The sequence below is a fragment of the Symphodus melops genome (assembly GCF_947650265.1).
Source record: "Symphodus melops genome assembly, chromosome: 1".
NCBI classification, from domain to species: domain Eukaryota; kingdom Metazoa; phylum Chordata; class Actinopteri; order Labriformes; family Labridae; genus Symphodus; species Symphodus melops.
Window position 1 is genome coordinate 44,249,182 of NC_136691.1, and position 27,657 is coordinate 44,276,838.

Sequence of the window (27,657 nt, forward strand, 5' to 3'; positions counted from 1 at the left end):
GCCCCTCTGTCTATTGTGACTAGGTTGAAGCTAGTGTCTTTAAAATTCAAAAACAGAAACATGACTTCAAAGGTTCTGTTTGACGGTGTGCTGCCATCTATGATAGAAAGGAAAATAAGCTTAAAGACACAAACACTGCAGGGGAAATGGGGAAACAAACCCAGCAGAGCAGGAGCAATGTTGACTGAATATCTTATCATCCTTGGCTTCTTTGCATGCAATATGTTGCTGCATCTTTTTTTATTTAAATCAGGACTAAGTTTGAAATCTCTCAAAGTCTCACATTTCCCAATATTTCACGATTCACTCCAAAGAGCCTCAATCAACTGCCAATATCACAGTTAATCATCTGCTGATGTGACAACTATCATTTTGTTCCAGCTATGCAGGGGTGCTCAATATTCAAAGACTATTTTCTCAAAATAAATCAGGACTCATAGCCGATCTTGGTTAAAAACTGAACTTGTTAAAACTTTTAATGCAATTCTGAAAATAGTGTGTGTACTATCAATAAATCTCCTTGGTGCCTGCATGAATAAATCACCCTGAGGTACTGATTAAAATTGTATACACACATCTTGAAAATTTCATTGGCTATTTTTGTCAACTAATGCTCTCATTGCTAAGCTGGGAACACTAAATCGACGGATGTAATTGGTCAGACTGCAACTGCTATTTAAAGGTATCTCAGTTGAAAAAATAATTGATTCCAAGATAAAGTGGTAATTCTGGAACAGTGGTGGTAAATTTGAAGCCACTTCAATGACTGTTGCTGATGCAGCAGGAGCATTCTTTTATTGAAATATTGCAGTACATTTAATCTTCAAATTTGGGGTCAAAATATCAAGATTCTTCTCTTCTAAGATATAAAATCGATTCATAACTTCCAAAGTACACATATTTTCAGATCATACTGATGACAATACTGATATACTTTAAATGACTGTAGATGCCAAGTGGGGGAAATATGAATTTTGAATGTCCACAAGACCACCAATAAAGTTTCAGTCACGTCTTTTAATTTAAAACAATCCTACTCCATGAGTGTTTTTTTTTTTTTTTTAATCAAAGATCTCGCCAAATTCGTTGTCATTGATGATCTGTCTCGTTGTTGATGAAAAATTAATCTCATACAATTTGTTAGTTATTAGATTATTCATATCTTTGTAGTATATGAAATAAAACTAGTTTTCTTTAATACAGCACTTAGACATGGCTTAAGTCAACCAAGTGTTCCTCCACTCAGCTGTCTGCATGTGACGTAAACGGCGACTCAGCCTTTATAGTTTTGGTTGTTGCAGCCCTACTCATATCTACACGCTACTTTTTGTCTTACTAGGTAACAATATAGTAGGAAAAAAACAAAAATAATAATAAGTAATGGATGACTCTCCACAATTGCTTTTAAGGGACATTAGTCCTAAAATGTTAACACTTCTACCACCAGAATGACTTTAACATTCAAAAATGAAAACAATCATTATCATTTTCAAACCAAAATCAATGAATGTAAATGCTAAATTCCAGCAGATGAGTGTTCGGTCAGTCTCGGCTCTGCCACAGCAGCTGATTTTTACTTGTCTGAGTGCTTCCGCTGGCTCTGCTGCACTATGTCAGCTCTGCCCCAGCTCCAGCAGTCCTGAACCCTCTGAAGCAAAAACACTAGGACTTCGATTTTTTTGCCAGATGCCGGAGCACGGCCTCATCAGTTTACCACAGAGATGAACACATCATGAATTCTGATGCCAAAACACCATTATAAAGATCCGCTTCATTTTCAGAATAAAATACTTATTTTTGACAGTTGGGAACAATGCTCGTATGTGTGTCTGCTGATGTGTTCATAAGGATTTTATATGGTTTCATACCACATACTGTACAAAGCTGACACACAATGCTTTTGGACTCAAACTGAGGCTATCTTGCATTAAAGCCTATGTTAAATAAAAACACATACAGGCTCTGCACAACCTCAAAACAGTCGGGTTTTTTTCAATGACCAAGGACTTAAAGTCATGTAATCAGCTAAATATCAGCAAAATTATGCGGGCAAAGCATGGATATGATTATCTGAAGAGACTGGCAAGAGCAATAATCCTCCTCATCCACATTACTTCAACTGATCATCAAGGGATCTCTTCACAAACACAAAACGTGAAGGGAATGCTGTGTGTCCGGGAGGCAAAGTCAAAAAGATAAAATGTCTTTTGGGTGTTGATCTGGAAACAATCCTATAGCATGTATGAAAAAAAGGAACCACCCAGTATTTTGTGTTACCCAGTATCGAGGAGACAATAGCAGGTGCCTGACAGAGCCTCTAAACACAACCCTCAGAAGAAGGGATCAAGAGTCCTGTGTTCCATCAGTTTAATATCCCCACCATCAGCCTCAGCCAAGCAGACAGCACTCTTCTGCCAAGAAAAACATATGGGATTCAGCTGAAGGGCTCCAGTTTTTCAAAAACAGTCTCTTTCAGTATAAACTTCTTAAGGAGGTCGGTATGAACGTGCTTTCGTTTAAAAAAAAAAAAAAAAAGTTGAGGCACTGCAACGTTGAAAAAGAGCTCTGAATTCAGTCAGGACACTGCCACCTTTCACCCTAGGTGTTGTTCAAAGGTGTGTTTGCTTTCTAAAATGTGAGCAAACCTTCGTCATCATTACCTGCCATTTTCATCCGCTGGGCTTTAAAGTATCTTTAGGGGGAGAAAATACACACGTTCACTTCTTGTGATTTGCAGGGGGGGGGGGGGGAGTTAAGAATCTTAAATCCATCAAAGTAGAATTAGAAGCTATCTTTTAGAAAGCTTTGACAAACAAAAATCTGCAAAAAATATGAGGAGATATCCTTCAGAAAAATGAAGTTCAACATCAGATTAAAAAGATGTGTGGGCTTTCAACAACTTTAAGGACAAATGACTTAAAGTGGAGAGAGTGTAAAATGAAAAGAAGAGGAGAAGAAGAGTTTTTCTAGTTGCAGTTAAAGGTAGCGAGGGGTCAAACAAACTGAAACAATATAAGAGTTTATTCTCAGTTTTCAGCCTTTTTGTGTTACTTTGCCAAACAGAGCAAACATTTGCAGACAGCTTTGAGGAGGCGGTGAGTAGTCTAAACTAGACTTTAAATAAAATGTGCTCGATGAAAGGCTCTCAATGTCTGTCTGTAACGACAACAGAAAATGTGGGCTCCTCTCAAGTTTATATGGGTCATGATTAAAAATGTTTAAATACATAAATATCAATAAAAAGCAGCACACACTGAGCTCAACCCTCGGCTGCTGGAGAGAAATAGCATGGCTGTGCATATCTTTTACCCCTCCTGCACCTCAAACCATATACCCAAACAGCTCTGGGGTCAAGCCTCTGCAACAAGCCTTGGCTGAGTCAACAAGGAACATTAAGAACTATTAGTGAATAAAACTCTTGTGCCCTACTGCCGTTTATTGCAAAGAGGAACTGGCTGACTTTATTTTCTAATCAAATAGGATATTTTCTTTGCATTTTTCTCAATTAGATATGGGGTTGTGCATGTCCATAATGCACATTAATGTCTCAGAAGCCATGAGTTTATTGCTAAAAACACATAGCCAAAAGCCAAACATTTGCATTCCTTATTACTGTAGCTCATTTTCTCACCCTGCAATGTCTGTGTTGTAAATGTGTCCTCTTAGGCGTCACTTGGGGGAGATATTAGATGAACACATGTACTATATGTCATTATACTACAGCTCAACAGTGACCGCCTGATTTTTCGGCAGCTCTGGTTTTGGACGTAAATTTTCCCATTCAAATCCTCCATTGACATTTCACAAAGTCCTTATATCAAGAGAATGACGTCTGCAACCTAGACAACCAGCCGCCCGAATACCCAGGACTAGTACATTTGATTCAGCACCAAAAAAGCTTAAAAATCAGGGGAAAAGGCAAAGATAGATGATTTTGTACATAATTTGTGTCGGGAGTCAAGAAACTACCCATCCCACAATACATTGCAAACGATATTGCTTCGTCTGAGAAGTAACTTTTGTAATTGTTATAGTGTTTATTCTGTTAATACAAGTGCTTTACCATGTTGCAGTTTGTGTCGTGAAATATACAAATGACATTCACTGGTGTTTAGCAAAGTTATTTATACATCTCCTGTTAGCTAACTTAAAAGCCAGCCTGCTAATCAATCTGTTGCCGTGGTAACAGTTAGCACCACCAATCAGAGATGTCACTGTGACACTATAAGGTTGTGGGGTATTGTAGTTCTTCTCCCTGACATCAAGCATAAACCATGTTTTTCTGAAAACAGGTTGATATTATACAAACTTGTGTCTTCTACAGGAGCATATTCCATCATTTCAAACATAGGTAAGTCTACCTTGGACAGTTATGACATAACGGCTAATAATTAAATGGTCTATGGAGAAAATGAACAGATTTTTTTCTGTTTTTTCTGAATATTCCATTCTGATTGGTCAATCAATGATTACAACATTCTATAGTAAGTGTTTTCTGTAGACCTGATGGACCCAGTTCTAAATTCAGACAATGGAGACTATTGTAACGGTAGATGCATTTATCTGTAGGAAGAAGTCTAGGAAAACTGGATGCATTGTCTTGTTGGGGAAAATAAATTAAAAAATCTGTTGAAAAAGCAAAAGAGGCTTAAAGACACGATGGTAAAATCCAAGATTTAAGAAGATACGTTAAAGAGGACATATTAAACCCCTTTTTACATTTTCAAACAGTCCCTGTGGTCTAAATGAAACATCTGTACTTTGGTCAAAATATAACATGAATCAAGAACCAGAGGAGGCTTGTGACCCTTTAGAAACCAGCGCTCTAAGAACGCTCCGTTTTGGTGTGTGTCTCTTTAACTGCAGAGTCAGCCCTGAGTTTTCCCTGTAGACGTCACTCCTCTGTAGTGAGAATAAAAATTGCAGACCTGCACAAAAGTTTTGCTCAATGGGTGGAGAAAACAGGCGAGAGGAGGGTTTCTGTTTTGTTTTTTTTCACCAGAATCCAACTTGTCACAAGTTGGGAACATTTGAAACAGAGTAACTTTCTCTAATTGGTAAGACTTCTGCAGACCATAAACAAAGGACAAGGTGGATTTATTTAAATTTTAGTGGGTCAATAGACACTCAGGTTACCCAACTATATGTTCAAAAAAACTGTATAAGTGGATTTTTAATAATATGACCCCTTAAAGTTGTCACAGTCTGTTCTCTGACACTGGTCTGCGTTTTAGTGTTGTTTTCTTTTCAAGATCTAGTGTGGGTGTGGAGCACTTGAAGTGTTTTTGTTCTTGGGTTTTGTCACTTTAACTCCCTGCACACCTGCCCTGGATCTGCAATCCACACACCTGCCTGCCATCAAGCACTCACCACCTCCAAGAACCCTGCACTGACAGTCAGTCCTTGAAAGCTTGTTGTGTCATTCGTAGTTTGTGTATATGCCAACACACAGTCTTTTGCCTGCTTGATTGCCTCAATTTGGTTTGTTTGTTTGTTTGCCAACCTGCTTCTTTCTCCAAGTCCCAAAGACTTCTAGTTTGCCAGCCTGCTTTGAAATTCCATCAGGCCTGCCTACCACCCACCCTACTTCCAATTAACCTCCTTACTCCCAAACTCAGGACACCTACCAGTTATCCCTTCATTACTCCCATCAGCTCTTTTAAAGTGAAATTGTTATGACACCTTTACTTTTTGTGATAAAAGTAAAAACTAAATGTAATATATTAGACAATAAAGTGTACTAATGAATAAAAAAAATGCAATATTTATGGGCTGATTCTCTATCAGTTGTCACAGTAATTTATAATATGCCATTCACTTCGTCCCAATTCACTATCAGTATAAATATGTATGGTATATAATAGCCAAAGAGACTGAATGTAAGACAGCTACTGGGAAGTAGTTCCAGCAGGTAGAGCCTAAACAGAAGATTTTTTTTTTCCATTTTAAAAGGCTCTCACGTATTTATTGGGTAAATTATTAAAGTTTGGAAATGAAATCTGGACATCTCTGAAACGATCGTTAGGCATATATCCTCATAGTTAGTCACAGAGCAGAAGGAGCTTATCATGAAAAAATGTGACCAACAATGAAATGTTGTTCATTCATCAAACCTTTGATTACTAATCCTACAGTGAGGGAGACTGCTGACTGACATGAGAACTCTGACAATATATGAAGAAATCAGTGAGGGTCCCGTAATTATATGAACATTGCAGATATAGTTGTGCATAATGATGAACGATGGATGTTTTGGCATTGCAGCAACACGGTGTCATTCTCTGTTTTTAATGGGATTTATGACCCTCCTGCTACAGCAAACTACCGATGTGCTTCCTCACCTTCACTTCAATCACAAGTTCCTCCTTTTCTGGGTCAGAAAGTTTCTTCATCTAAACTTCAAGGTATAAATTTGCCATGCGTTATTATAGAAATTGCCAAACTAATTACCTACTATCACTATGTTACCTTTTGTTTGCTCTTTTAAGTGTGTGAGCTGAAGTTTGGTCATTTTTCCTGCCCTGTAGTAGCTAGTGAAGCCTTGGCTTATTCCAACAAAAGGATTTTTTTATTGTCAGATCTTAAATGTTGACTCACAAGGCAAGCAGAGACATTCATTGGATCACACATTTGTAATAGTATGAAACAAGTTGCAGTTTCTGTTTTTGAGTTTCAGCTCTTTGTTTGGATTGACTTAAAAAGTGCTCATTTCAGTTCTCAGAGAACTGCAGCAACATTTTACAATTCTACTGGGATTTTGAGGGTAAAAACGTTCTCAAACAGGCATCTTTGCTCTCGAAGGATACACTAACTGATGCATTACCCATCAGGCCTGCAGAGTGTTTACTCTTGCGAGTCTCACACGCCGCAGACAGCAGTACCTCACCCTGTTGGCTGGCAAAGTAGATTATGTAACATGACACACATTAAGAGGTGGCCAAGTTTCACAGAGCCGCCAGCGAGGTAAAGGTTAATATCAACAGGCAGACATGATGTCGGTGCCGTTTTCAGCTCTGATCTGCCTCTGCCTGTCTGTATCTGGCACTGGATTGTGGCCCATCTGCTGAGGAAAAAAAAACACACACATTTTCATGCACTGCAGGGTAAGAGAAGGTTTTGTACCAGCTGTCCAGCATCATAGAAACAAATGAGCAGCACTACATGGTTGCTTTAAGGCATTTCCAGCAAGCTTGCAGTCGTTTGTTGAGATGAAACAAAAGCTGGTAGATCGTGGATCAGAGATGCACTTTAAGCATCTGAGGGTGCACAAAAGTCTGATCTTCTTATTTTCTCTACTAACATGTGACACAGATATGATGTTCGGTAATCAGCAGAAATTGAAAAAACCTGTCAGCAGCTCTGAGCCACATAGGGGCATGTGTCACAAAATCAGACAGATTTCTATCCGTAGGATCAAAAAACTGTCCACCATTAACAACAACAAGGATGGAGGCACTTTTCAACTTATGTAAAGCCCTTTTACAATCTGAGTACCTTGTAATATGCCACCACTGAGTTGGTGCTTAGAGTATATTTTTTTCAATCAGATGTGGCATGAGTGTTGAAAACCCCATTGTCATGCCTAAAGTACAGCAAATCACACCGACATTGTTTAACTCCGGAACAGCACAGAGAGAGTCCCCCTTGAATCACTTGTTTTTGTGCTGTAGTTATTTTGTAATATGCCAGTATAGAAGCAGGAGTTTTGAAGCTGATCTGTTATTAAAGTTATTAAAGTTAGTCTGTTATTATGTTTTTTTTTAACAGGATTCTGAAAGCCTTCCTTTCAACCTAAATGTCAGTTTGGTCAAGAACAACCGCTGTATAAATGATTCAAGCCTTTTATTGAAGATTATTTGAATTTTTAATAAAAAAATAAAATATCTGCAGAATGTGAATCCTCGACTCTGTGACAAGGGAACCATGTGAGCACGTGAGTATATATATATATATATATATATATATATATATATATATATGAGTGGGAGGGCTGGATGTTAACTTGTAGTTTTAGCATCAGGAGTAGGATGGGAACGATAAAGTACACATGTCTCAACGTTAGTCGCATTCCAACATTGTTTTTGCTCATATGTTGCGTATGTTTCATGCACGTGAGAATGAGACCAGCCTCATATAATCATATAAAGTTCTCCTCTTAACTCTTTATGATGGACCTACTGTACTTGTAAAACCACTGTCCTGTCACAAAAAAAAACAAACCTCCATACATACCAGGTGTGTTTCGGTGAACCAACACTGTCATTATATCCCATAAACAGAAGCCAATGCTTTCATGGAACCATTATTTCCCAAACTGGCAGATGTTTCATAGACAGTACTCGCTTTGAAGACTTTGGACTAATACAAGCCTGTTCAACTGTTCCCTGATACCATGTGAGAGGGAGTTGTTACAATACCTGGAGAGGAAATGCCTTAGATTCAGCCCAAAATGGCCATATTTAAAACTCTAATCTCCAACCATATTTAATCCGCATTACTAAAATTCCATGTTCCTTCTACGAGATTAGCAATCAGTGTTTTCTAAACACAAATTATAAGGGTTTTTCATGCAATGTTTAAATGAACTTGCTTTCAGGTTTAGTTTAGTTTAGTTGTCAGGGACCATGTACAAACAATAACATTAATCTCACAGAGTAAAGATGCTTCGTACCAGATTATAGCAGTTTGCTAATTTCCATCTGCAGTCCCTGGTAAATTCTCATAAAACCATAGCAAACAAGAAACAGTGTGGTGGTTACACTACTAGAAGCAATCCTTTTTACTGCTAAAGCAATCTGGCAGTTGATCTGGGTAATCATTCATAAGGATTGTATGTACATATTCATCTATTCAACAGAGTTTCTGCATTTCATATCGTCTTACAAACAGCTGTCTTGGATTATGAAGAACCGAAAAAAAAAAAATCTTGCCCATTTTTGTTCACTTTCTCTCTCCAGATTTAGTTTGATCCTCAGACTTTTATGAGCTTGAATTTTATCTGACAGTAATCTGAGAAACAAGACAATGTGTACAAAGCTTTACGTGTGTCAGCTACAAGAACAGTGTGGTCAAATCTACAAACCAACAGGATGCAAACGTTTGAAAATCAGTTATCACATTCTTAGAGCAGTAAGTGTCCAGAGCGTAGGTTTGACCTAGAGCACTAGCACATGAGAGGCAAAGACTGATCTGCATTTGCCCACCAGTTTGACTCTGACCCTCGGCCCTGTGATGAATGTCATCGCAACTCTTCTCCTCCCAGTACTCTTTTCCCTGTCCTTCAACAAAGGCAAAACATCTTTAAATGATTTCCTCTCGTTAGCGACTGCTTTTTATAAGAGTTCCAAGATTTCTCTAAGATACAAAATAGCTATAGATTTGTAACAAAGGTCCCATCGTTAATTGCAGTATTGAACTTGTGAAGAAATAGTGCTGACAGACTGCTTTGCACCATATTTCAGTCTTCCCAACGTTGACGGCCAGATTTGTTTTCTACTGCAAATATTAGACTAAAAGAGAAAAACAGAGAGATCAGCAATGATATGCTTCATCTACTTTCATCAGAAGACCCCCCACTCCCTGTTTTTATTTTGACGTGCACGCAGTGTGAAGGCTCCCACACAGGCCAGCACAGATCACCCTCACCACACCCCCACACTGCTACTGCTGCTGAGGCAGAGGAAGTATCTGCCTCATAAGCATTTAGCAGCCAGGCCTCCTGCTTGCCTACTCCAGTAAAGACTTCCAGACTGCAGCATGGCTATAATTAAGAAACAGTAAAACACACACCTAGTGAGGGCTCGAGCTACCACTTCAGATCAAAGAGCACTGGCCCTCAAAGACGGGCTTTTTCATCAGCAACAACTGCTTTGGTGAGCGTTTGATGTGGAGCTCTGCATCCCATGCTTTGCATAATGCTGCAAACAATGCAAGAAGCAAAGGTAATCGTGTTTCAGACAAATATTTGGTTAGTCATATACATTTCTACAACTGATTTTCCAAATGAAACCTATTCTTTTTGTGTTCAATTTGTTATTGATTTTCATGTTAAGGCAGCGTTTAAGTTTTTATATCAATGGCTACATGTCAGTGAACAGTACAGAACTGTGAGTTTCCAGTAGACTTTGGTAAATCAGACTTTGTCTCTACCTCATCAGAAATGACTCTTTTTTTTTTTGTTCAATACAAAACAACTCTGACAATTCCTGGGCATGCTCCTGATGAGTCGGCAGATGGTGTCCTTGGGGATATTCTCCCATGTCAGGACCAGGGCATTGGTGAGATCCTGGGTATTATGTGCTTGATGTGGTGCTCAGTTGGATTTAGGTCTGTTAATGGAGAGGGTAAGTCAATAGCATCAATACCTTTATCATCCAGGAACTCACACACTCTGCTCAAATGAGGCCAGAGTGTGAGACTGTGCTGGGAGACACAGCTAACCTTCTTGCAACTGCACTTGTGGATTTGCCATCCTGGAGGCGCTTGGATACCTACGCAAACTGATTGAGCTGTAACTACCGCCTCTTGCTACCAGTAGTGACAACAAGGACACTTAGATTAGAAAGACAATTAGAAAACAAAACGAGTCAAAGAGAGCGATCATCTGTGAACACTCCAAGCAAATCCATTCCCTTTAAGGGCTGTCCTGCATGTGTCTCTTCAGTGCACCTGTTTTGTGGCTTTCTTTTGCAATATTTTTTTTAGTATAAGTATGCTTGAGGATTTTTTTCTTTTGTTTTATCAAGTCTTGCACACACTGACTTGCAAACAGATGACATTATAATTCTATACATCCCAATACCCACTCAATTATATTCATTCACTCTGAAGAACAGCTGTCGATGTGCTTTGCCTTTGTGCACTGCCTGTCAGCACCTGTCTGTTAAAACGTAAAGCTATTAGCCAACATTTACTGCCGTTGATTCTATTGTTGTTCTTACTCTCTGATGTAAGTTAACTGCAGAATTGTAGAACAATATATCCATAAATTTTTCACAGTGATGGGGACTTTATTGTGACGAGTCTTTTTAGAAACTACTCCCTCTCTTAGAAAATCCTAAGATAAAAATAAAGAGGATGAAGATAAAATAAGGGTTCTGACAATGGAAGTGCCAGAAACTGTTAACACTGGTGAAAAAAAACAACAATGGTATGATTCATTGTTTTCTGACAGTGTTACTGAAGCACTCTTTTCAAATCTGCCATCCACTGAGCCGGGTGACCGACCTTTGATGGCTACTGGCATCTTCAAAGTGATATCCTGCCTAAACAGTATTCACAAAGCCAAACTTTCACATCCTGTGTGGCCCCTTTCAGCCCTGAATCTCCAACAAGGTTTAGCTATTAATGTCTTAGAGAGACTCAATCTGCCCAAGTGATGAACTGCTTCCTCCCGCTTCTATCAAAGGAAACGGTCAAATCCTGCAGAGCACAGAAGAGACTCAAAGGTCACAGTTTGTTTTGGACATGTCAAGGACATGTTTATTGTAATATTTTTAGACATTATATGAAGACGTTCAAACAGAGACGCTACAGTTCCTTCAATACAGAACAATAGAGAGGTTGGACTGCTGAAATTCAATTACTGTAGCAGCATAAAAAGGTTTTATAAAAAGGTTTGGAATTAAAAACAAAACTTTGTTGTCTGTTGAAATATTAAGTATTATGTAATATATTTTCAAACTGAAAATATTGTGACATTAGCATTCAAACTTAAGAATTTAGTTAGTCGGTAAGGTAGTCGATCGCAAGCGCTTTGTCTTTTAATAGCTCCATTCTTCCATAAATCTCTGCTGAATAATCAAAAAATCAAAGTATCATACAGGCAGTGTGGTAAACGGAATGAGACTCCGGGTGTTTTCACACATGTAGCCTGTTAGCTTAGTTACAATTTGGATGTTATGTGCTTATCTGATGCCACTGTTTGAGGGTCGTGTTGGATTATATATTGGGGGTTGTGGGCTGAACCTTTATTTTAAGTGAAAATCCGAGCAGCACCCAACTCCACCTGCAATGTGTAAAAGTGCAAGACCCGCCAGCTCGGGAACAGTGGGTGTTCCTTGAGAGCTGACATGGATTGGCCTTTAAATACGTTAACTAATCAACTAGGAACATCTTACTAAAAGAAATTAGACCCAGACATTGTACAAATTACTCAACGCATGTCTCAATTAAAAGCATATCTCACAGGTAAAATGCTCCATGCAATAGCTACTGAAGAATAAAGAAGCACCGATTGTATGAAAGCTGCCGAGGCTAGGCAGCTGATAAAAGAAAACTAAGTATTCACAAATATCTGTTCCTAGTTGTCAGTTTAGTAGTAGTCAGACTAAAAAATACAAAATAATAATAATAATATATATAGAAATACAAATTGCTTTCCTCCTGAGATGCCTGTCAAATTTAAAAAGTTAAACATAACTTTTTTCAGGTCAATTCAACTGTGATTCAAAATGTCTGGGCTCACATGGAGGCTGGATGTCATCTTCAACCAAGCAAGGATATACATTAGATCTGAGAAGTAATTTGAAGTTGCTCGACCTTAAGATTTGGATTTTAAAGTCCCATAAAACTGAGTCTCTACTTCAACAACTTCAACTTCCTTTTCTGAAACATTGTTGAGGTTGGAAATAAACTGGTAGCAATCTTAGGTGTAAACCGATGATTATCAAGTCTTTCTAAGAGGAAACCAGTGTGATTACACAGTTTCTGTGGAAATGTCAGGATTTTAAAATGTTTGAGCAGAAATAAAATGTTGAATAATTAATTAGCTGATTCCAACCTATCTGAAATTCTCATCATTGTAACTGTAATTTACAAGGCCGTGAGAATGTGATTTCCTGTATTATAGAAAGAAAGATTATTGTCTGCCTGGGGAAAAATGCTGCATGTCATTTGTCTGACATCATATGAGGGTTAGGTCTAATTTCCTTCTCATCCTAGAACACAAGCCGTCAGCTTTCTTCTTGAGAATCAACCTGTTTCAATTTCCAAGAAGTCAGCCAATATTTTATGTAACTCTCCTCCCACGACCTCATGATATTTACACTGGTAAATATTACACACACTTCAGTTTTACTTGCCCGAAGTCTTATCAAAACCTCATACTCCCACACCTGCCTGTGAGACTCACTCCATACATGTGCTGCCTTGTTACACATGCTGTGATGTAGCGAGAATAAAGTGAACCCCTGCAGTGCACCTTTCACAACCCTCTGAGAATCAATTCCTGAGGACACATACACAACATGCATATTTCATATTTATTGGTATTGGTTTTGTATTCATGCTGCACAATGTTCGAAGTCCCTGGTAAACTAAAATGCTCACAATGACAATGTTGGCATGCTAATATGTTGTAGCTGTACTGTGTACAATTTTTAGCCTCTTGGTAGCTGGACATGCCTCGATTCTTCAATCAATAAACTACGACACAGTGCCCCTCTTGTGAATTGAGCTACACACTAATATCTGCAAGTTAGCATGCTTACAATGGTAATTGCAACAGAGATATTTGGCAAGTATTCAAAATATTCACTGTCTTTGTTGGTAAAGCAGGCTTTAATTAGCTTAAGCAGTGCACTAAAACACACAGTACAGTGTAGTTTTATGAAGAATCCTAATTGATTTTTTATAAGTTATCTTACACACAGGATAGGAGTTGTTTGGATGTGCTGTACATCCTTGTATCATGCCAGTAAGCTCAGGTATTGGATGTGACACTATCCCATACTATAAGTCAATATTCGATCAAATGATTATAAGTCAGAGAGAGAGAGAGAGAGATGTGGAGAGACATGAATGAAAGGAACCACAGCCCGGATACGACCCTGGGCCACCGAGTACAACAGCCTCTGTGGGGTTCGCACACGAACCACAAGGTCACTGGCCGCGCGAGAATCTCAATAGTCTATCAAAAGACTATTGAGTAACAGCCTTTTTTGCTGTTCAAGTCTAGGTGTCAATATCAAGTGTCAAGGAAGAAAACCTGTATCCTTGTATGTTTAATAAAATAGAGGCAGAGATTGCACCAAACATTTTATGCCATCACAAGATACCTTCAATGTCCAATTATCCTCATTTTAAGGATCCAACCTATGGTTACTCATGTTCTTTTCAGTAGTTTCACGATTGCAGGATGGATTATTTGTTGTCAATTTCAAACTAAAGATGCTGGAAAAAAAAAAAAAAAAAAAAAAAAAAGAAAGGATTATAATCCTTTAAACAAGTTCATCCATAATACCTCAAAGGAATCCAAGGTGACATCCTTTAAACACCTATTTGTTTGGGAGTGTTTTCCATGAATACAGAGATGTTTCCTTAGCTTACTTTAAAATACTTTGGACCAGGTCATTCCCAAACTACTCCTCAAGTGTTTAATGAGGGGTGATGGGGAGGATAGGACTGCAGACTATTGTGCAGCCAAAAAGGAACTTGTGTTTTACGTTGGGAAGAAGTTGGGGGAGAATCCTTTGGGTTAAAGGGTGCAATGGATGGTCACTCACCCGTGACAAACTTCTATACAAGGAGCTACTATACTGTCTGCCCGATTGAAGAATATCTCTAAGAACAATGTGCTGTAAAAATGCCAAGTGTTGACGTAAAGAAAGGCTAAACTCAGGAGTTACAGACATCTTAAATTCATTAGCGTCAGTTGATAAGGTCATGGCACTTTGGTGAAGAAAGGACAGAGTTTAAGGGGGGAAGGAAAGGAAGGAGTTTTATGGCAGAGGACTTACCAGTCCGTCACAGTTGTTAATGGCAACCGCGGCCCCGGGGACATCTGTGATGTCACCGATGAAAGTGCAGTCTGTCTTTAGGAGCTCACGGTGCAGTATCCTGTCAGCCCCGGTGGCGGATTCTGTCTGGTTGGCGCCTGTACTTGAATCATTCCCAATATTATTGCTGTTGTTCCCGAAGCCCTGAACCTCTTCATGCCACTCCACCATTGCACCAGGGGCCACCAGTTGATTGTTTGGGCGCAGACGGAGGTGGAACTCCTTTCCAAAGGCAGTGATATTGAAGAAAAGTTTCTGTTCATTGTCGACAGAGGAAATTACCTCCCTCTTGACGCGCTGCTTGTGTGTGGCAGAGAGCAGGTGTGACAGGTAGTGTCCATGAGAATCAGTGCTGAAAGGAGTGACAAGGCCGTATTCCTTCAGTCGGCTCTTCAACCGGCCTGTTAAACAAATCAGGAAAAAAAAATATTTTTTTTTTTAAAAAATCAGAAAAACTCACGACACATTACTTCATGTTGGTATAACAAGCACAGTAAAATATTTAACTATGTGTCTCAATTAATGTGACCATCGTTAGTTTCTGCATTTCATTTGTTAACTCCTTTGTTAACAGTTAAAACCCAGAAACCAGCGAAGAGAACTTGATTATACTCATGTTTGAAGCAAAGGTCCTATCCTCTCAAAAAGAAAAAAAAAACACAGGCCAGGCAAGTAGATCTAGTCAAAGTATTGAATAAAGAAATGTCACATAACAAATGTGTGTATCTCTAATGCTCTTTAGCATGCTTTAAATGATAACGGGCTGCAAGCTGAGCTACAAATTGCCCATTTCCTCTCTAAAGCAAATGGGCTGGAAATTGAAACAAAACAGTAAAAACCCAGATTGTTAAACTGAAACCTATTTTGTGTCTCTCTGTAGGTTTGGGGGACTCTGAGTCATACTAATGCCACATTAGTTTCACTAATCCTTTTTAAATGATATACCGTAGTTCGAAATAACTAATTTGACTTGCAACAGTAAAAAGGTAGTGGGGCCTGGAAATGTTTGAATGTCCTGCTAGCTGCTAATAGTACAAACACCAAGAAATGTTCTCAGAAACAGTCATGTAAAACAATGAGACTCAAGTAGGCTGACATAAAGGGGAGTATAAGGCCTTCTTTTTCAGAGCTTTATGAGGCTGTAATGTGGTTCAGCTGGAGAAACAACTTGTGAAATGTTACCAATACTGTCTCTACTATCATACCTATTTAAAATACTTACATTTAGGTATCATACACACATTTAATTCCTACATAGAGCTGTTTTCTATATTCAAAAAAACAGCAGAGCATAGCTGCTTACAAACCTTCAATGATTAATCATTAATGGATCAAAAATAATTGTTAACCTTAGAAAGTGTGAAGTATGAACAAATTAAAAGGTTCTACCTTGAGATGCCATAAACCCTAGTCCAAATAATACGATGTAAAAATATAAGGAACTGCCCCTGACTAGGCAAAGTTTTGGGTTAATTGGGTGGTCAGATTTTAGTGGAGAGAACGTACCACCCCAGCTCCTACAAACACTTCTGCCACTAATTATGTTAAATACACAATTTGTCACAAAAAAAGGAATGCATTTATGTTAACCAGTATAATCTTGATATGATGCTTAATCCCTTCCCTTCATGCCCTTTTCTCATCGGCTAATTTGTGGTCAGCCCAATCATGTGAGGGAATCTGTGGGCCTTGAAACACAATGTTTGAAAAAGAAATTTCCACTCAGGCTTTGTTTTCATTTGCAAATGTGCCCAATAGCAGACTCATTCAAAATGTTCTCTTTGGTCTTGTTTTTTTTTTTTTTTTTTTTTTTAAAGCATGAATCCTGAAACCTTGCAATTATGTTGTAGAATTTGACAAGAAGCCATTCAAACAGGTGTCAATGGTGAAACTGAAATTACATGTCTGAGGAAATGACATGCTTTGGAAATTATAGTTTCTATTCACAATTTGGATAAATATGATGTAAAAGGAATAAACGTTAATTTTCTGTGCTATTGAAGAAAAAACATACAGATTAAATAAAGCAAAGTTTAGAAGTCTCTTTGAATTAGCACGTTTATTTACCTGCAGAGGTCATGTACAATTCTTTATATAAGTATAAGTCTATTTTTAATTGCACAGGTTCAGTTTTTTTTATTTTTGTTCATATAGACTGGTATAGTAATGACGTATTTTTGTAGGCCAACCCGAAAGAAATGGCGCTGGTGGTTCCTACGAAAATTCGCCTATGGGATTTTTGCATTGGATTTTGGATTTTTGGAAAATAAACAAGTTTCTGATGCATAGCTGTTTTGTTAAGCGGGATAATCTTTACAGATGAACATCATTTATATGAAGTTTGAAGAGTTAATGCAGCCCAGAGAAGTAAACAGCTAACGTTATGCTCTAGTGAACTACACCGTGGTCAGTTTATTATGACATCACAACCATTATTTTTCATCGATCTAATCAGCGGATTTGACAAGCTAGCAAAACCATAGCTTATAAAGTTCTTTATTAACCTAATATTTGCAAAAACACTGAAAAACATGATTAGAGGCTGTAAGGAGGATTAGGGAGAGAGTTCCCTCCATGATGATGTTTAATGTTTGCGACAACCACTGTAGTTTCAGTTAGCTACTCGTTAGCAACCACCGTTTATTGTTCACGTAAAAACTTTAAAATTCACAAGTGGGGTCTTAGCTAACGTAGTTTAGCTCATCTAACAAAACATCAACATCTCTTTAGCTTGTGTTAACCACAGTCTTTATTTCAGGGGTCTAACCACAAACTCATTCAAAATCCCCATTGAATTTTAGAGTTAGGAACCCATGGCACTAAAATGCTAACTCACTTCCTGGTTTTAGGACTCATTACTCTATCAGTCTATAGGGTGCATTCTAAATCTTGTTTAAGATAATTATACATGTAATGGAGGGGGGACAGCAGCTGTTTATCATTTACTGTAACAAATGTCTCATGTCCTGCATGTCTTGTATACTGCTAAAGTGGATGACTTGAATTCCCCTCCGGATAAGTAAAGTATCTATCTATATATGATAGCTATTATACATCAAATGTGCAGTGATAAAAGCGGATGAAAATCTATTTAAACACTCTGGCTTTGTAAAGTTTTCACAGATATGAAAGTATAAAAGATATTTTGCATCATTATCTTTAAAAGCAGATAGGCACCTTCAAATCACTTTGGCTGTGAACAACCGAAAGATCAAAGGTCTCTATGTAGGAGAAATATAAATCCAGTTGATTTCTTTCTGCAAAAAGGAATTAGTTTACTTGTAGATGTTTCATACTGATATGTAAAAGGCTGTTGAAACATGTTAAAGGCTGATGTAAGTTTTAAGAAAGAATTACACATTTCCCAGAAGACGTGTCAAAACCTTTGTAGATAAAAAGCTAGAAGAAGACCTAAGACATAGCTCTTTTCATTGTCAAGTATTTAAAAATGGGATTTACCCTGCTTATCTCTAAAGAGGCCCAGATCTTATCTCAAGAGTAATTACCAACAACTAGAAAAAGTAAAAAGAAAAGATTACTTGAAGTTCGTCTTCTTTTCATATTTTCCAAAGCTCCACAATAAGTTGTATCAAATGTTTCAGCAACATTATCTAGTTCTGAAAACAACCATCAACACAAGGATGAGTTTAGAAAAGACCATCTTGCATCAGTTATTTATTTGAATAATTATTTAAATGCATCTAGCCTTTGTATACTATTCATTTTGGGCATTTTTGTCTACAGATGATCGGCAACATATTGAGACTTATTTATTTTCTCTTCGTATAAAAGTTGTTTGTTCAAATTAGACAAAAACAGGCAATTTACAAGGAATCTTTTCTTTGACATTGATAATCTTACCCTTCTCTTACTTCAAGTAAAGGGATTGCTAAATAAAAGCTAAAATAATCTAAACCTTATAGAGAATAGAACTTTTCCAAGAGCATGACATTTCAGGGCACATTTGTATAGAAAGGTCTTTCAAGCTTGAGTTTCAAAAGTCATGTAGGACTCGTACTCCTCTGGGTGTGAGTAATACTTGCTGAACCAAAGCTATTGAATTGGGGACTGGATTCCATTTATTTTGAGAAAAGACAAAAAAAACCCAGCTATTATAGATCTCTGTGGATTTATATGTAAACTGACAAGCAAAAGAAGCAAGGTTAACAAGGTCACACTTTAACTGCAGGGCTATTTTTAGAAAGATGTCCAACAATTCTCAAGTGAAAGATGAAATACAGACTACACTTCAGATTATTCAACAAGAGTCATCCACTCTTTGGCCAAACTGATTCAACCTTCACATTTAACAGTACTGACACTTACTCCTGTTTCTCTAAGTCTATACAAAATTATTCTGTCAAAGTAAAAAGCTAAATAAGAAAGACTGGAAGAAAAATGTTCATTCTCTCTGTAGAATGATCAATAGTCACAGAAGTCAACAAAAACTGTTGCACATAATTGGCTCTGTCATTCTGAGGAGGAAGAAGAGAGAGGAGGAAAAACAAAGATGAAAAATGATTGTAGTCAGAGCCACTATTTAAGATTTGGGTTGAAATGGGGGGGCAACATTAAAGAAGCAACACAAGCACTTTTACAAAATAGGGTTTGCATAGACACTTCAAGATTTTTACCAAATATCTCAGTATTTTTTAAACAGCTAGAGCTATGGGCACCATAAGGGGGTCACATTTCTCAGTAAAGGTCAGCTTTTTTTTTAAATACACACTTGGAGCATTGCTCAGCAGTTAGGATGTGTGCACTTTGTCCTGTAGAGGCTATGGTCCTATGGGCGGACTCTGACCCATGCTTCCTTTCCACTGGTCATTCCTCATTCTCTCTTCCCTATCTCCTACTCTATCCACCGTATAGTCTCTAAAATAAAGACTATGGCTTCCTTTAATGGAACAGATGCATGTGAAGTAGTTTAGCTCCCCTGTGACTAACAGGTTACCTGGATCTCCCTGCCTCAATACCAAATTATGGGCTAAGCACAGCTTCACTTTCTCCATCCTGGTTTAGCTCAATTGGTAGAGCAGGGGCCTCATATACAGATGCTGATACAGATACAGTCTCCGATCGCATGTTCGACACTCAGCAGCAACCAATTGGTCCCCTAATCTCTCCCCAAACTTCCTGTCTCTCTTCAGTTTTTCCTGTCCAAGAAAGGTAAAAAGGCTTAACAAGCTGACGTATGTTAAAACCAATAAACTGATTTTAACGTGTACAAGCAGAAACAGAGTTGAATATTCAAAAGCAACTACACTCAATGGGAGAAACATGTGTTTTACAACCAGGGTACAAGAGTCAACAGTGGCAGACAACTGGCTACAAAGGACAGTAGAACGTTATTCATGACCTGATTGGCAGCTGTCACTTACATGTGTGAGACTTTTAAGGGTGTTCAGAAGATAACCGCAGGTGTAAAAGGATCCTACGTGGACACTGTTGCAGCTCACTTGTTTCTTAACCTCACAATGGATAACAGATGTGCAGGATTCACAAGAGGAATTTTCTTTCCTGTATAACAAAGCCCTTGAAGCTCAAGTAATATAAGTGTGTGTTGGGGGACTTTCGTGAGGTTGTGAGTGTGTGTGTGTGTGTGTGTGTGTGTGTGTGTGTGTGTGTGTGTCTGTGTGTCTGTGTGTCTGTGTGTGTGTCAGGGGTATGCTGAGTTGGTGGGAGGGTTAAATAGGGGTGGGAGGTGTATTACAGAGCTCCTTACACACAGGCTCCCCTCCCACTTTGATCTCAGTGCATGAAGGCTTTATCAGTAGGCTATGTGAAGGAAAAACATTTCTACTTTCTCACAACTTTTATCATAAAAAGGGGAAAAAAATAAAGGAGTACTTACCCTCTCTATCTACTTCATCAGCCTGTTAGAGGGAGGGGAGAAAAAAGCTTGTAAAATGCGTGTACAAGTCAGGAGGAAATCATAATAGTCTGAGATGTTCAGCAGCAGTTTACAGCAGGCTGGGCTGCTTGCAAAAAAATTTAACAAAAATGCCTTTATTTGACATCTCTTATGTAACATGCGTGTGCAGTGTCAACATTGATTTCACAGAGGAAGCAGTGTGCACATTTTGGCTACTGAGAGTTTAGGGACGCTTAACCTGATGCTGTGACGAGAAACGTACCGTTTCCACTCTAACAGCTGGATTTATCTTAAATTCACGAGACTTCATCTTTTTAAAGGCTTACAGAAATCGCACATTTTTTGCGTAGAATTAGGACACTTACCTTGGCAGCTGAAGTCAACACAAGTAGGAACGCTAGTGACAGGACAGCCATCACGAGTTTTAAACAGTTAAAACTTTATCCAAATTAAAAAATGTTAAAAAGTAGAAAAATCGAGAAAACTCTACGCAACCGTGACCCGGCTCATTCAATTTTCTGTTAAAGTAAATGTGCGGACTTTAGTCAAAAATAAAATACATTTAAAGTAGTTTAAAGTTTCATTAAAAGAAGAGTGAGGCGAGTTGCGACACTTTGTCAGTCAGTCTCAATGTTTATCTGTTGACTGAGTTTGTAGAAAGTTTTAGAGGAATTAGCAGGACATCCCCTCTGCCGCTGGCCGGACAGAGCTGCAGTGTGGAGCTCGTGCAACCTGGCACTTGGTTTCCCTGGTTAATAAACGCCAAGACCAGCCTCGTGTGACGTCACTCCAACTTTTCCTCCTCCAGCTTGAACACATGGAGGGACTGCGGAGGAGGGGGAGGAGGAAGAAGGTCTCCCTCCCTAAATGTATCACAGGACAAATTGAGATAGAGAGACAAACACCGATGTTAAATATTTAGCAACTTTATATTTACCTAAACTTAATAAACAAACAGTTGTGAAAAGTTACCAAGTACTTGTGGATATAATTTTGAGGCTGGGCGTACTTACAGTTCTGCTACTTCACTATTGTTGTTGGCTATTAACTATGGTATTCTGATATTTTAATATTGTATCAAAGCACTGTAAAGTACAAACAAAATTTCCCACTGAGGCACTAAAATTGATCTTAATCTTATTCAAGATACATTAAAGAAATATTTTCTATTACAAATGATTGATTTGATACTTTGGTTTATTTTAGCAAAATACACAATAAACAATTAATCTTTTATTTGAAGTTCAAATCTTATTTTGAATTATGTTCTATGTATTCATTCAACACATACTGTATAGTAACAAAAAAAAAACGGAAAAAAAAACATGAGCCTACATAGCAGCTTCAACATAGCAGTCAAGTACAAACCTACTATCATAGGAATACTGTTTAGCGAAATTATAAGCTCTGGGTACAAATTCCCTTTTTTTTGTCATCCTTGCATGCATTACGTGCTAATATATTTGAATAGCAAGTATGTTTTTCCTGCAAAGCTAAGGCTTTAGGATTTTTTTATTCCAAATTTCTTTCACCAAACACATATAAAGGGAGATAAACACAATCTCCCTTAGAAGGTAGCCCCAGTATTCTTTAGTCAGAATGGACTCAATAACCCCCTGTGTAAGTTAAAATCATAACATCAGTAATATATTAATTCTTAGGAAAAGATGATGTTGAAGTTATTTTAACACAGCAACAATGACTTTTGGTTTCATTATAACAGCAGATGCAGTCTCTGAGTTGAAAAAGAAAGAGCTGCCAAGGCATGTCATTTAAGCCAGATTTAAATAAAACATGTGGCTGATACATTCAAGCAAAAGTTGTGTTTTTACACATACACATTATACTTTTGTGGTCAATTCACCAACTGTTGTGCAGGTAGTTTGGAAGTACATATTATGCATCATTACTCCATTCTGCGAGTGTTTTTACTAAGTCCATGTGTGTCGCGCTGCATACATTTAAAGACAGCTACTGTATATCTGTCATATCTTTTGGAGATCATTACTTTATTAACAGCATGTCTTTTTACTTTACTAAAAAAGTAATTTTGTGCCGATATATATTTATATTGCTCCATCGTGACTTGTATGTGATACCTAAATGACTAATAGTTCAACTAGCAAAAAAAATATTTTGCCTACCTTTCCTCATCTGAACACACGGTGGGACAGAAGAACCATGAAGCACCCAACTTGTACAGCCCAACCAGAGAAGAAAAAGTCAAGAGAGAAATAACACTGCAATATAGGAAATATCTATACACTATAGAATAGAAATTGATCTCTATAAACTCGATAGTCATACTTGTGATTAACCTTTTCTACATTTTTGCTGGAAGTTTTACTTTTTGCAAAAAGTTCTTTCTATTATCGAACATTTCCCTTTTCAGCCATAATATGCAAGCATAATTTTAGAGCAATGAGTCTGAAAAAGCATTCTGACATCTGAATACATTTTTACATCAACCACTCGAGAGCAGTGCAGTTCTTTCTCAGCTGACTGAAAAGATCCAAAGGGTGTGAGCTGCATGTAAAATAAGGTTGGGGGGAGCAGCAATCATTTGCAGCAATACGAACTGTAGTGAGCCTCATTACTGTCATCTTTCCCTCTCAGTCCTCCTCCCTGTCAGTGTTCTCTTTAAATGTCACGACTTTAGATTTCAAAATAAAGGGATTCAGTGATTTGTTAGAATCTCAGTACATGCTAAGTGGACACCTCCAAGCATATATGTGAGCAGAAAGTGTAATACAACAGCGTAAATGTCTCCATTGAATGTCAGCCTAAGAAGCAGGAAAATTATCCGGGCACACGCTTTCTGAGTGTCATTTATAAAATATTGATGGCCTAACATGAACAAGACACCTTTTATTCAAATGCCTCCAACCTGCAAGTGGTATTCAAATGACAGCAGGTAGGTGTGGAGCAATTATATTTCATTTTCCAACAACAGCTAAAACCCGAGTTGAAGTCCTCAGATCATTATCTGCCCTCTATTTGCAGAATCTGCATAAAGAAGAAGAATATGTGAGCTTAGGTCCAAGTTTTGCATCATAAGTGTTGTGGTTTGTGTTTTATAGCAACAAGTACTGTGGTAGCATTCCACTAGGCTTTGGTTGAACCCTAAAAGCCGTCATTGTAGAAATAGAGAAATGGAATTCTGTGTTGTGAAATCCCAACATTTATTTAGGGTCATGTGACTTTAGCTTTCATAAATGTCTTTAAACAGATAACTGGATGCAAATGCAGATAAACCAACTGCTCCGAGAAGCTGTTTCTCAACACAATTTCATTTTATTTTTATTTCTCAAATTGCCAGACTAATTGTAAACGATGGCAATGCACTGAAAATAAATATTTAGCAATATTGACATTATCTAATAAAATGCTGAGATAAATCTTGCATACAAAAAATTACAACATTTTAATAAAAATGTCAATAAAATCTTTAAAAGTTTAACATAGTCTTAGTGTAGCATTGTGCTATGTAACTTAGTTACAGTCAAATAGGTTCAATGGACGAAGATCACTTCCAAATTCGAACATATGGCATTTAAATGTTTACAAAAAACACGTCACAGGTAAACTGGTTCAATGAGGAAAAATAAAAGTTGACAGACATAAGATTTCTATTGTTTTCTTTAAGGAATTCGTTCCAAATAATGAAGAATTAACCAATGTTGAGAGAGCCCAGCCAGATCATGAACATCTGGGGTCACAAGTCCATGGGAAAAAGAGGCGAAAACAGAATTTCCTGGTCATTGTGACATCATAAATTATTTGTCCTTCAAAGTAAAAGCTTCTAATTTCACTACAAAACAGTATATATACCTGACTGTGTTTTAAACTATAAATATCGTAATTGTTGCCTGCTTATTTATGACTGTAAATATTCCAGTGTATAAGTGATGTGGTTGGCTCAGTCAAGTACACACATCTGTCTATACACAGTTTTATTATGGAACCATTTATTCAGTTAATGTTTGGCCCTCCTTATAAGCATCACACAAAACAATACCTCTTTATTAAGTGAGGAATTTGAAAGATTAAGACCTAGAGGAAGGGACAAAGATTTCAGCAACTTTCTTTCAAACTTTTATTTACAAAATATTCAATATTAACACCAACTTTTACTCAAGTAATAACTATCCGTTTATCTTCAGATGACTTTACTGTTCATTCAGATGCATTACCGTTTTTAAAATAATATATTAGCATTTTGCTATGATGATTGATTCTGGGAGTAATGAGTGTGGGCTAAAAAGGACAGCATGTTTGTTGAATATTTTAGAGCTAATATCTCTTAAACAGCTTCTTTTTGACAAGTTTTGTAAAAGTTTGTACCCAGGTGTCCAAACAGATATTTGGCTTCAAGTTTGAAATGATGTGTTGACAAGCCCCAGATTCCCCTGTTCACTCTAAATAAACCAAAAACAAAAAAAAAACCCAATAAATCCTTTCCCAAGTTTGGGCCTCCCCTTTGCGTCTTGTAGTGTGAGAATGAACTGTCTGACTGATGAAGCCTCGAGATGCTGTGGGAGGCTTTGGCTGCATCACATATGGACGACACATGAACATATATCACTGCTTTTAATGGGCACAATGAAAGAGCTGACAGAGGTCTGTGTCAAGACATTCTGTCCATTTTACTCCCCCTTTTCTCTATTTCTGTCTATTCCATGATGACGTGAGCTGCCTACTGCTTCTGCTTCAGGAGTCATTAAATGACCTGATAAAAGAGGAAAAATAACAAGCCTGTATTTTTGTCATTGTTGATCCATGCTTCTGTTTGCAGACCTGGCTCAGCTGGACTGTATAGGTGAGCCGACTGCAGATAAGGAAACTCTAATTACGCAGCACATCTGCACGCCTCATGGCTCCACCACCATAGGAGAGGGAGACAGATATACACACAGACAGAGATAGGTGTAAAAAAAAAATGGGTAACAGGGTTTAGTTTGGAGGGAAAAGAGGAGGAAATAAATCCATCCTGGTTGAGACTCAGAGAATAGATGAGGACAGCTGGGAGGAGAAGGAGAACTATTTTCCCTTCTTTTCTTATGGAGTCAAGGTTTCCTGGTTTGTTAGTTTATCAACATCCTGTCCATCCTTGACCCTCTGCACATACATAGAGCCTCTGACTTCCTTCTTGTGGCCTCTGGGTCCAACATCTGGTCCTCCTCTGAGCACAGAACTAGACAAATAAGTTGCTGTTACAATTGGCAGAGAATCACATGAAGCAGATTGGAATCAGGCCTCTGTTGCCAAATTAGATTTGAATGGAGATACTGTGAAGAAAAGTATTTCTCAAGAGGTTACAAGGAAAGATTATTGTTCCATTTTAAGTAAAAGATTTTTTAAGAGAACAGATGTCTAATTGTTTCACAGGTGTGCTAACTTGATGCTTTCACTTTCACTTGCTGAAGAAACGTTCACTTCAAGGATCCTCTGAGGGGATAAATCCTGTTGTTTAAAGAAAGGTCTCATAAGATTCTGTGTTTTCATGTTTTATGTGGCCTCAAACAAACAGCAGGACCTCCTCTATTTCTTGTTCTTTAGGCTGTTCTTATACAACCCCTTTTCTCCTCCCCTTAACTCCATCATTTGTTACTTATATTCAGCTGCAGATATCAAGTAGAGTACAAATGATCTTTAAAAAAAAAAATTAAAAGTCATTTGGCATTTACAGTAGCAGTTGATCTGATACAACTTCAGGGAACAACTTCAGTCCGATGTGTCTAACTCCAAGTCATTCATCATCCTCTTGAAAGCATCCCATGATACCAATTCATTCATTTTCAGTTCTGTAATTGTTTCCAGTAAATGGAGCAGCAAACTGAAACGCCTTTTCCACAGTTCCTTTCTGACTTTTTGGGACAGACAGAAAGAAGAGGGCAGAGTCTTTAAATCCAAACGTTGACAAAGAAGTACTTGTAAAACTTGTGTGCAAAAATTAGGGATGAGTGAGGGCTTTAAAATTAGTGGTGAACCTCCGAGCTCCATGATTTACAGTGTTCAGAGCATGTAAGCTTTGAGACAAGGTGGCATATGTAAAAGATCAGTCAAGCCTAGGCATGAAGGTGGCAGCAACCAGTGTGTTCTAGGTCCAAAAGATAGGTGGGATATGATTCTAAAATAAAAACAGTTTCATCTTAAACCTTTTTAACTTGAAGTCTCTGACAGATTATTTGTCATAGAAGCACATGATTCGGGAAGATACTTTTATAAAAAGCAGAAAAGAATAACAACAATTATACTTGTGGTGACAACCATTGTTTCAGAAGTCTTTTATTACAGAGTCTGCGTGCTTGAGGTTAGGAAAACTGGTTCTCAGTCACAGAAAATGAATATACAGCTCTAACATGCAAGCTAGATTTGTCTCATTTTGTTAAGTGAGAGTTCCCCCTCAGAGGACAGAGCCATCAGTGCAGGGAACAACCAGCCTAATTACATGATGTAGGTATGTGCTTTGAAAGTCGCTTTCTCTGAAATGACAACTATCAATGCGTCCGAACAAAGCTGACCTCACTCGCATTATAAAAGGGGGGCATGCTGAGCTTTTTCTGAGAAGGCATCTGGATTGTTTTCTTTTCTCTCTTTCACGCTTTGTCCCAAGACACAAAAATGTCCAGACACAATGACTCGTGACGTCTAACAGCGAAGTTATGCCGCAGTCACAATGTGCAGCTAGCTGGTGACTGGGCAGATGCCCCCATGGGGTCAGCACTATTTTTTGTCCCCCAGTGTACCGTACAACAAGGGGAAGGTAGGGCCATAAAATTCATCAATGCTAAAGGAGACATTCCAGCAAAAGGGAGGGGAGCAGTGGGATTTTGCATAATTTAAAACATGGTTGTCATATTCTGAATGGAAGTCCCCAACCCCCTTCGCTCCAGTGGAAACCATTTATTTTTTGCAGCTATTACATAAGCCAATAGCTGCTAAATAGGTTTTGCATGTATCAAAGCTACTCCTTTATTTAGGAGATCAAGTTGTTGAAGCCAG

At 38.0% G+C, this 27,657-nt stretch overlaps 1 protein-coding gene across 2 annotated transcripts in view; it reads right to left on the reverse strand.

The window, feature by feature from the left end:
- The window catches only part of adamts3 (ADAM metallopeptidase with thrombospondin type 1 motif, 3), a 134,509-nt gene extending 113,130 nt beyond the window's left edge, over positions 1 to 21,379 (reverse strand). For both annotated transcript variants that reach the window (XM_079351085.1, XM_079351084.1), the window contains exons 1-3: positions 21,018 to 21,379; positions 20,632 to 20,653; positions 14,739 to 15,178 (exon numbers count right to left, since the gene is read on the reverse strand). In XM_079351085.1, the coding sequence (XP_079207211.1) occupies positions 14,739 to 15,178; positions 20,632 to 20,653; positions 21,018 to 21,068 (513 nt within the window). In that variant the 5' untranslated portion in view covers positions 21,069 to 21,379. The remainder of the gene's footprint in view (positions 1 to 14,738; positions 15,179 to 20,631; positions 20,654 to 21,017) is intronic.
- Positions 21,380 to 27,657: the final 6,278 nt, after the last annotated feature.